General features: G+C 34.0%; 1 protein-coding gene across 1 annotated transcript; it reads left to right on the top strand.

The window, feature by feature from the left end:
- The first annotated feature begins 2,872 nt into the window (after positions 1–2,872).
- Positions 2,873–11,735, top strand: clic3 (chloride intracellular channel 3). Its single transcript, XM_077737145.1, has 7 exons — positions 2,873–3,008; positions 3,083–3,147; positions 5,493–5,602; positions 6,998–7,123; positions 8,571–8,677; positions 9,025–9,200; positions 10,545–11,735. Exons 2-7 carry the CDS (start codon positions 3,106–3,108, stop codon positions 10,713–10,715), a joined length of 732 nt encoding a protein of 243 aa, XP_077593271.1. The 5' UTR covers positions 2,873–3,008; positions 3,083–3,105; the 3' UTR covers positions 10,716–11,735.
- The last annotated feature ends 478 nt before the right edge of the window (positions 11,736–12,213 follow it).

Here is a 12,213-nt window from a genome sequence, read left to right as displayed (position 1 = left end):
GTATATTGAAGGTTTTTATAAGTGCATTTGTATGTTTAAGGCTTGTATAAGTAACCAGCATTGGTTTGTAGTGAAAAAAAACATTTAATAAAATGAAGAATACATACAGTACTGTATACATACATTAGAGAGATGGAGATTTACGAGAAACTGGCGAAAAGAAGTTATCTAATGACGATTGCACAGTTTTCTGCTTTTTTTCATCATAAATGTTGCGGTAGCACTGTATGCCATCATTCAATTGATTTGCAACCTTTGTACAATGTTCAATAATTGGGTCCTGCTGCTCGATCTTTCTGTTTATAAATAGTACTGACGGTTGAATTCTTCAACTTGTATTCCCGTGCAACGCTCACCACTTTCCCACGCGCATCAAGCTTCTTTATTATTGCCACTTTCGTTTCAAATGAAATGGCTTGCCTCTTCCTTGCGCTTCCCCCCACTAAAAGCCTTACAAGCAATACAAAATCGATTTTACGAACATTTTTCGACATAAATGCAATTTGCAGACAATTCCGTATGTACCGTTGTTCGTAACTCGAATGTTCATAATTTGGGGAGCGTCTGTATAGTCATATTTTACTCACCAAAAATCCTTTTTAGGTGTACACAATATCCATCCTCCTTTCTTTCTTCCTTCTTTTATATCGCCATCGAAGCTAATGCTGAAAGTCGAGCCTGTCCTGTCGTATTTCTGTCATAATCCGTCTTGAAAATGGCTTTAAATCAACAACAATTTTTGCTTTTGCAGCTTGCTCCAGATAGTTTGGTAGCTTTGGCCCGCCTACTCTATCACTTAAAAACTTGATCATCGGCCCGGTTCAGTTCTGTATATTTGCACAGCGGCAAGGTGTAAAGTAGCCAGCAGCTACTGTCGGGAATTCACTAAATAAATGTTAATAGTACTAATAGTTAATTAGTATGTGTGTTTTGAAATATTGGAACATTTGGTTATGCAACATATATTGTACATACAAAGAACCATTAATACATTTCCTCCCACATTTCAAAAACATGGATGGTAGGCTGATTGGACACTCTAAATTGCCCCTAGGTATGAGTGTGAGAGTGCATGTTTGTCCGTTTCCTTGTGTCCTGCCACTGATTCAGGGTGGACCCTGCCTCAGTCAGCTGTGATAGGCTTTGGCACCACTCCGTGACCTTAATGAGGATAAAGCGGTTCAGAAAATGAGAGATGAGAGTTTGTTATTCATGGGTTCATATCATTAAAATCTATAGTTTCCTGCCATCCAAAGATGCAGTACTCTTCCGCCTGACTTTGGTGCGGGCATTCTGGGTTCAATTCCCACTCAGTAGTGGTGCGATTATGAGCGTGTGTTTTTTTTCTTCTTTTTCCTGTGGTTGGCTGGACACTTGTGAGGAGAAGCAGTATGGAAGATCAATGAATGAGTGTCTTTTTCCCCATTTTTCCTCTTCTCTTGTCCTAGGAACCAAGACTTAGTGCCCGTTTCTTGCTGAATAAAACACAATTCCACCGTCCCACACTTTTTTTCCCAACACTTTGTCAAGATAATGGCTGTACTCAACCTGTACCGTGTTGATGCACGCCCTTTATCTCGAGAAAGAGTGGAAAGCATAGCGCATGTCCACAGCTTGTACCGACTGCATTTTATCCTCTAGATGTCAGCAGCAACCAACCAGACCTCTGTGCAGCATCTTACTGGGCTAAACCAACAGACAATCTAACCCAGCATGGGCAAACTACGACCCACGGGCCACATCCGGCCCGCTAGGACTTTTAATCCGGCCCGCCGACGTTGTCCAAATATTGTTTTTTTCCCCCAAGATGGCGCAAAGTCGATTTACTAGTCAGTGTACTTGGCACTTTAAATTTGGTTTCAAAAGAACTTTCAGGTTGAACTAAGCAGCAGCAGTTTTAAAACAAATCTTCAAATTGGCAGGGAAAATTGAGGGTTTTAGAAAAGAAAGTTAGATAATCAGCACTTTTGTGGACATGCAAATTTCAAATGCAAAAATGTTGCTCATTGGTCCTTTTTCTTGCTTAGTCATTGTAGGAAGAAAAGCTGTTGGTAGAGCGAGTCTGCTTATTCTGTTTTTAGACAGTTAATATTTGAGATTCTTTCCTACCACTTGACAACATCATTAAAAAAACATATTTTAAATGTTGTCCGCAAAGATCTTTAAACAAGCTCAAAAAGAGGAAATAAATAACTCCATGGTTCCTCACGTTCACATGATATTTTCCCCTTGACCACTTTTTCTGGGGTAGGCTCTAAAAAATTAGAAAGTGAACTTGATGAAGACAGTTTTGTACATATATATAAACATACATATATAAATATACATGCATATATAAATATACATACATATATAAATATACATACATATATACATATACATACATATATAAATATACATACATATATAAATATACATATATATATAAATATACATACATATATACATTTCATACATATATATAAATATAAATATACATACGTATATAGATATACATACATATATATAAATATACATAAGTATAACATGCCAACTTCACACAGAAAGGGTGGAAATTTGGAACCCGCCATGAATTAAACCCTCAATTTTAAAACTGTGAGGGAGACATTCTAACCACTTGCTTATTGGGACACCTTGAAAATATTATTAACTACAATACAATTCAATACTATTGAGTAAAACGGTTTTAAGATGTGTGATTGTTGCATGTTTTTTCCAAACATGTACCACAGACTTTCTGGACGCTCTCTACAATAACTAGAAATCCAGAAAAAAAAGACATGTTGTCCAGAATATTGTAAAGAGTGAGATTTGTTTTGCGAGGCCAAGAGACACCCAGATTAACCAGTCAGACAGGTAGAGCTGGGAGGAGCTGGTGTTTGTGAAGTGGAGATTGTTGCCAGCTAAATGCTACCTGCAGAAAAGAAGAAAAGCGAGAGAGCTGTAAAATTGCATTGAAAAGCGTTGAAAAACAGCGACAGCAATTCAAGCCTAGTGTGATCTCCACTGTGAGTATAGCAGTTCATTTTATGTTCTTTTCCCATCAAATACAGCTTTTGTTTGAATTGGGATTTATTTGCAGGAGTGGATCAACCTTGTTCGCATATGGCCCAAGAAGAAAAACCGTGTCTTGAACTGTTTGTCAAGGTGAGACATTATATTCTGCTTTTAAATAATCTTTACTGAATAAATTGAGTGCGGTCATAGGTGAGGCAACCTCAACAGAACATTGTTTTAAGATAAGATGAAAAGAAACAAAAAAAAAACAAAAACAAGAATTTACTTAAATGTAAACTGCAACATAATACTTTTAATACATTCATTTACATTTTGGTGGCTATCTATTTTTTATTTGACGATAGACACAACCTGAGACCGCAAAATTCCTTTATTTTTTTAATCCATCTTTGAGGAAAAAAGACATTTAATGTGTTGCACATATGTGGATATTGTTTAACATTAACTATAGCCACTTGATAGCAGTTTCATCATCTTGAGTTGCAATCTTTTATATATATATATATATATATATATATATATATATATATATATATATATATATATATATATATATATATATATATATATATATATATATATATATATATATATATATATATATATATATATATATATATATATATATATATATATATATATATATATATATATATATATATATATATATATATATATATATATATATATATATATATATATATATATATATATATATATATATATATATATATATATATATATATATATATATATATATATATATATATATATATATATATATATATATATATATATATATATATATATATATATATATATATATATATATATATATATATATATATATATATATATATATATATATAAGTGGCTATAGTTAATATCAAACAATATCTTCATCTATATCTATATAGATATATAGATATAGATGAACTTCAAAGTTGGCGTGCCCTTTCAGTTTTTTTGGCTAGCTCAGCCAAAAAATTCAAGCTATGTTTGTTGGACTTATAATGTGCTAAACACATTTAATGGCCATGACATTTAAGTTCAAAGTGAGCTTGCTATTTTATTTGAGGATTAAAAAAGTTGATTCAAGCACTACATTTAAAAGAAAGGCTGGTAAAAATGTGGACATTTTAAATGTTTCACTCGAGGCAGTATTTTTTTTATTGCTCCCCTATTTCTATTTTTTCTTTTGATCTTTGCCCATCCCTATTTCTAACAACGCCCATCACTCAAACAATTATCTGTTGAAATGGAACAGCCTATAATTACCTAATTTATATCAGCTTTCATTAAGCATAGTTGCATCATCAGAACGATACCTCCCATGTCGATAAATACAAAAAAACTCTCTACTTGCAATAACATACAATCGTACATTTTATTCAGAAGCAAGAAAATCTAGAAAAAAATATATTTAAAAGGTTAAAAGATTGGCTTTTATTTTATAGTGACAGAAAGAGTTAAACCACTTTTTTGAAGAAACCCTCTTCACCCAAAATTAAATGAACTAATAAAATAAAGACTAATAATTAAATACCATAATAATAATGTGATTAGCGCATCGGCCTCAAATTGGGAGACCTGGGTTCAAATCCAGGTCCACCTGTGTGGAGTTTGGATGTTCTCCCTGGGCCTGGGTGGGGTTTCTCTGGGTACTCCTGTTTCCTCCCACATTTTCAAATAGATGCATGATAGGCTGATTGGACACTATAAATTGCCTCTACATACGAGTGTGAGCGTGATTGGTTGTCTGTCTGCTTGTGCCGCGTGATTGGCTGGCCACAGTTTCAGGGTGTCCTCCGCCTTTGGCTGGGATAGGCTCCAGCACCCTCCGCGACCCTAGTGAGGAATTTTTTTTGTGTAATATCAGGAGTTTTCACTAATATTTGGAGAAAAGTCAAAGATTTATGCAATTAAAAACATGACATTTCTTATTTTTGCATCACTCAAACTTGATGTTGTTCGGGGTCAGTGTGAAAATTTACATTTTGGAATAATTCTGGAGGTTTATATGATTCCTGTCAATAAAACATTGATGAGAATGACTATTGTTGATATAGGCGACATAGTTTTAAATCAAAAGATTGTCAGATGGTGGTGTCCATTGAAATTTTTTCACTGCAAAAATTATGCTGCAGCTCAAAAGAGGTTGGGAAACACTGGCCTAGATTTACCGAACATTTTCTGTGTTGCAGAGAAAGAAGATCATGCAACATGCAGTACTAAAAAGTACAACGTCATTTCTGATTTGGCAACAATAATCTTTTATCGGGGCTTGGCATAATAGATGATTGCTTAGCAGTTGATTGCGGCTAATTGGAAAGTAATCATATTTCTAGGGCAAACAGGAATGCACTGTAGACATTGTTGCTATGTGTATTTCTTCTACGTTTCAGCAAATGTACAATGTAATGGAGGAAAAGAAACATTAAGTTTTTAAATATTGTCATTTTTTCTTCTCCTAGGCAAGCAGTGATGCGGAAAGTGTTGGCAACTGTCCTTTCTCTCAGAGACTTTTCATGATTCTCTGGTTAAAAGGAGCTAAATTTATAGTCAGCACTGTTGACACTAAAAGGTAAGTACTATTTGGGAATTTTAGCACAATAACATAATACAATATCTGATGTTACAGATCCACGACTTTTAATACTATGAGGATATAAAGTTTTATGATACCGCTTAATACTACATTGATGTATTTACATTTTTTTGGTTATTGTCTGTTCAATTGCAATTCAACATTTTTACACATCTACCTGTAACTTTCATCACATTTTAATTCATTTTAACCTGTTGACCTATAGCCTATTATTAGTAAATATGCTAACAGGGTTTACTTTGTCAGCGATCTTAGACGATTTATTACGTTAGTTTTGAGTCACTTTTGCTTTGCAGTCGATGTCACACCTCTTTTTTTTACAAGTTTGAAATTTTTCTAAGCTTTAGAAAGGACTCTGAATAGAAAATAAATCACTGCAAAAACGACAGAGTGAGAAAATGCTGGTTGAACGTAAAATGAATGGACTTTACATACATACTATGTTTGCTTTATTAATTCATTCTCTGTACCGCTTATCCTCGCAAGTTTTGTGAGAATGGCGTAGCCTATCCCAATAAACTATGGGCAGAAGATGGAGTATACCCTAAACTGGTTGCCAGTCAATCATGTAGTTCATTTATTCATTCATTTTCTGTGTCGCTTATTCTCACAACGGTCGCGGGGAGTGCTGGAGCCAATCCCAGCCAACTACGGTTACCAGGAAAGGAACCCCTTGGATTCATGGCCAGAGAATCGCAGAGTACAAGTAGACAGACAACCATTCACAATCGCACTCATACCTAGTGGTAATTTAGAGTGTTCAACCAGCCTATATAAGGTTGGGGTGAGTGTTTCGCTCGTCGGCCTCATAGCTCTGGGGGGCCCTGGGTTCAAATCCAGGCTCGGTCCAACCGTTTGGAGTTTGCATGTTCTCCCCAGGTCTGTGTGGGTTTCCTACAATGGTTTTCTCCCACATTCCAAAAACATGCGATAGGCTTGCCACCGATTCAGGGTATCCCCTCAACTCTGACCTGGAGTTAGCTGGGATAGGCTCCTGCACCCCCTGCGACCCTAATGAGGATAAAGCGATTCAGAGAATGATGCAATTATGAATGCACAAAGAAGCTTATTGTGGAGTGTATTCCCTGATTAGGCCTGTGACGATACATCAATCTAAATTTATATATTGACTGGTTAAGCAGAAATCTATTCGAAATGGATTTAAATGCAGAACATTGATCGAAATTGCCATCTTTTAAGTCAGAATTGATGATATTGAAAGTGAAAGCCAATATAATGTTCATCCTCAAACATTTATAAAGTAAATTTGTCAACAGACTACATTTCACTGCTTTGTTCTAAGCATCATTAGTGGGTACTTTTTCTTTTTCCAGCTGTATGAGTTACTTAATTAACTTTGTTGCAAAACAGACCACAATGTAAGCTAAAGGACTTGGCACCAGGTACTCAACCTCCATTCCTGAGGGTAGATGATGACATCAAAACCGACGTGAACAAGATCGAGGAGTTCCTGGAGGACACGTTAGCGCCACCACAGTAAGAAAATCATAGTACGCACACACAGCTTTCATCCATTATATCAGGGGTGTCTATACTTTTTTTTGTCTAAGAGCCTCTTTCAGAAACATCAAAAGATTCAATGGCCAACTCAAAATGGATCGGAATCAAATAAAAAAACATTGGGTTTTTAAAATGTATTTATATTTTTTGCCATTGCCTGTGATAGCCATCTAATCCATTTTGTCTGGTAGGGTGTGTAGTGATCGAATGATTGTAATCAAATTGGATTGAGCGTCTATTGCCATGAATGGCAATCAAACATTACAAAATAGTTATGGAAAAAAATATGTGTGTATATATTTTTATGTATATATGTATGTTCTATATGACAAAAACAGTTAAGAAAATTCTAATCAACATAGCTCAAAAATTTTGATTTATTTTCTCTATTTATATAAAACAAAGTGCTGGAATTCTACAGTTACCTGCATTGATTTCAACATGTCAGATTTTGACCCCTGATCTAATGAAGAGGCACTTTTTATGTGAGGAGCTTTTGTGCAAAAGTTAAGACCAGAAAAATATATCATATGTACTGTATGTGTATGTGTATGTGTATATATATATATATATATATATATATATATATATATATATATATATATATATATATATATATATATATATATATATATATATATATATATATATATATATATATATATATATATATATATATATATATATATATATATATATATATATATATATATATATATATATATATATATATATATATATATATATATATATATATATATATATATATATATATATATATATATATATATATATATATGTATATATGAATTAATTAATTAATCAATAAATATAAATATACAAATATTCATTCTGAAAAGGTCGACCCTCCCCATGCTCCATCTCGAGTTCCCTTCCGGTTAAAACCCAAGACCTTGTGAGAGATTTCGCCCTGGTGGGCTTTGAGGTAAAAGTAGACCAAGGTTATACCTCGCTTGGAGAGCGAAAAACTTTGCTCAATGTATCTTAAAAAAAAAAAAAAAAAAACGAGTGCAGACATTCAGATAAGAAAAAAAATAAAATAAACACAACATAATATAATGGCTCAATTAGTAGTATGCGTGTATGTTTGTCATTTTCTGTGCAATGCTGAATTGCTGGTTAGAAAAACGATTCGACAAGGAAAAAAACTGGACTGAGCTCATTTCGGTCAAAAAAAAAAAAAAACGCTACTAAAATCCTATCAAACTGTCGCTTTGGTGCACATTCAGGAAAACAAAAAAAATACAATGATAAGACAAGGGATAAGGAAAGATAAAAAAAAAAATACAAACAGGCCAATAAAAAATCGGACCACAGTTGGCCCACAGGCCGTAAAATTGGAGATTTACAAATCCCATTATTCGACTGCAATAAATTTCTTATTTGACCTCCCATTTGACAGATACCCCAAACTGTGCTGTCGATACAAGGAGTCCCTGTCCATCGGAGAAGACATCTTCCGCAATTTCTCTTCATATATAAAGAACGACAAGCCTGGATTAAATCAAAGTAAGATTAAGAGAACAATGTAATTATATTGAATCTCGTCAAGGGTTTAACTTTAGAGGTGCAGATGTTACAAGGGTTACAGCATGTCCAGTTATATACCGGTTACCTGGATTTTTAGTATTAATCAATGATATGTAATACTAATTTTTTTTGAAAAGTTAAAAACAATTATTTGAAAACAATGACAGTTAAACTTATCTTCCCATCCAAGCACCCCGACCAGACTTAAAGGGTTTTCAATTCAACTTTGTCTCATGTTTTGTTTTTTGAATAATTGTTTTGACTTTTCCCACCCATCAAGCTTTTTCCTGTAGTTTTACCCCCCCAAAAAAACTGTACTGTTTCAGGGTTGGAAAAGAAATTCCTTTCAACCTTGGTGAAACTCAACATTTACCTTGAGACGCCGCTGCCACACGAATTGGACCAAAACCCGAATGCCACAGAGTCTTCACGTCTCTACCTGGATGGAGATTCTCTAACCTTGGCCGACTGCAACTTGCTTCCTAAACTCAACATTGTCAAGGTGAGACATTTTATAAAAAGTCATTAATACACTGGCTTGTTGATTTTAAGGCACACAATAAGTAACAGTAGGGAAACAACATAGATGAGATGAGATGAGATTAGATAACTTAATTCATCCTGTATTCGGGGAAATTTCATTGTCACAATAGCAAGAGGGTGAGAACACAGACACAGCGAGACATTTTATTGACATTTTAGTCATAGATAAAAGGTTAATAAATAAAAGGTTTACTCCTTGAAAAGTAGATCTTGGAGCAAAAAAAGTTTGAACGCCACTGTTCTAAGTTAACAAATCAGTTCAGACTGGTTAAAGTAAAGGGAAAATTAAAAACAAATTGGTTTTGATGAAAGCTCAGCACCCTATTTTTAAGATCAGAGAGGACAGTGCTTGCACCGTTGTTGGTCCTCTGAAACCATTTCCCTTTGCACGTTAGAATAGACCCATTGCTTTCTGTTTTTTTTCTTCCGATATTCTAAAAGCAGCTAAAACTTACTGAACTTATTCGCTAAACGTATCATTATAGTCAATGGACTTTTTGCTGAGAAAGCGATCGTTTTTTATATTGACAGATGTGGTCATTTTACTGTATTTCTTCTCCTCAAATCTAGGCAAAATCACAGGCACATCTATATGACTTATTATGAAGCACACTGTTTGTAAATCTGTAAAGAATTCAGTGACTTAATGGAATTTTAGAGGGGAAAACCAATCAGATTATGTTTGCTACAGTGCAGCCTGCCAAGATGACTTCTATCTTCTATGTACGCCACTGACTCCACCTTAGAAATCTAGCCTTATGATGCCTTTGTGTCCAATCCAACTGTAATCAGCTGTCAGGAATCACCACAGAAATTCATGCATAGTCTACTTCAAAACTGAATCGGTTTCGCTATTATGATTTTAGTGTAGTCCAGAAACTGATCATTCAAAAAAATGCATTTTTTGTCTCTACAAATTAATAACCAGAAACAGCCACCTGGGTAAGTGACTGTCCACATGTTACGAATTCTTTAAATACCTCCTGCTTCGTTCAAGTGACATAATGTCAATTAGTGGCCTTCCATTATCGACTACAGTAAGAGAGGGAGAACAAGTTTTTTCCACTGATCTTCAGGGAGGATTTTTTTCTCTGGGTTATGCAATTTGACACCTTTCCCATGCTTCCTATAATATTTTCGGTTTATCCAAAGTTCTTTGGTGTAAATATGAGCTTTGGAACCCCTTTAAAGAAGACTAGCTTTATTCAAAAAAAAAAAGGATGGATGAAACTGCCCATTGCGTAACATGGTATTTGCATTCATCTAACAAGGAACAGATATTTAAAGCTTCTGTTGTCCCCAGGTGGTGTGCAAGAATTACCGCAACTTTGGCATTCCTGCATATCTGAAAGGCCTCAAACGTTATTTGGACAACGCCTACAAACAGGATGTGTTTCGTTGTACTTGCCCAAACGATACCGAGGTTAACATTGCGTACGAATCTGTGGCCAAATACCTCAATGCAGATCTTTAACAGACAAGAGTTATTCATGGTTTTTCAAAACTATGGTAAATACTATTGACATTCTTTTTATGATTCGATCAACATCTAACATGGCTTTGCAGTTTGGTTTATTTTGCCTATTGAAATTGGAGCTCATTTTCAAAGATTATTGAAAAGGTTTTATATTCGTATTTTATTATTGGTTCAGAACAGATTAGTTTTTGAGTAATCTAGCATTGACAGTGTCAATTTTATGTCTTACACATTAAAATGGTGTGATAGCCACAAACTAGTGCTGAATAGCAAACAAGGATATAAAACTATCTTGCCAGGTGGTTCAATCACAAACAATGGGTAAGTATATGATTACAATTTAGGAATTTATTAACAACCAATAGCCTTACCTTATCCGTATTACATAAAATGAAATGGAATGAACTTAGTTTCATTGACTCATTGTTGGATTAAATTTACAATTCTCAATTTATTGCTGAATAAAGTACACAAGAATAATAAAATGAAATAATAGTAAAATACATATTTATTTCATATATGATCCAAATTATCTCCATGGATTTGGAATGTCACAAAATCACAACAATAGGCCTCAAGAATGTAAATGTCTAATATAAATGCTACATTAATAACTATCAAGTCATATGGTTTAATAGCTGTGGACCCCCTTTACAGGAATGTTTCCTTGTGAATGGTTATCTGTGCACACCCTCATATTACCATTTGGAAATGGATCTACTGTATGTGTGAAGTATTTACTTAATGTAAAATGCAATTATTGCATTCATATCTTACAAACTTAGTATAATACTTCTTTTTAATCGAAACATTATATTTTGATTTTACTGCATATTTTTCTTTACATTTGCACATAGACTACTGGAGAAAAAGCAATACCTCTTATTTAAAGTGTATAGCTAGCTTGAACTGTAATTGTTGAACAGCTGCATTTATGTATGTTATATGTATTCCATTGTCTTCATAACTACCCAGTTTCTTTTACCAGGAATAAACTATAAATAAAGAGCCATATAAACAAAATTATTGCATGATTATTTGAATACGACCGACTGCTCAAAACATAATTCAGAATCTAATGAATTTGCTGATAACAAAATCCACACAAAGACATGAGTGCCTGTTTTAGCAATGAGTATCTAATAATTGTAAACATATAAAGTGGCCCGACAGATGTGTAGTTAGCGCGTCGGCCTCTCTGGAATCAGCTGGGATAGGCTCCAGCACCCCTCGCGAACCTAATGAGGATAAGGTGGTTCAGAAAATGAATGAATGTAAAATTATAACAAAAATATTTTTTATCTGAGAATGAATAACATTGTGTATGGTTTTTTTTAGCTTTGATTTTTTTTGCAAATTTGCAGAAAGACTTAATTAATACAATGAAAAAACAACAACATAAATATACTGATTGGACACCCTGTCCACTTTGGAGAAAAAAAATACTTTTAAGTGCGCCCTATGTGAGTAAATATGTGCAGAATTGCATTTATAT

The sequence above is a fragment of the Stigmatopora nigra genome, chromosome 17 (assembly GCF_051989575.1).
Source record: "Stigmatopora nigra isolate UIUO_SnigA chromosome 17, RoL_Snig_1.1, whole genome shotgun sequence".
Lineage (NCBI taxonomy): Eukaryota > Metazoa > Chordata > Actinopteri > Syngnathiformes > Syngnathidae > Stigmatopora > Stigmatopora nigra.
Note: the sequence above shows the minus strand (reverse complement) of the source record. Positions and strands in the feature narration are given on the sequence as shown.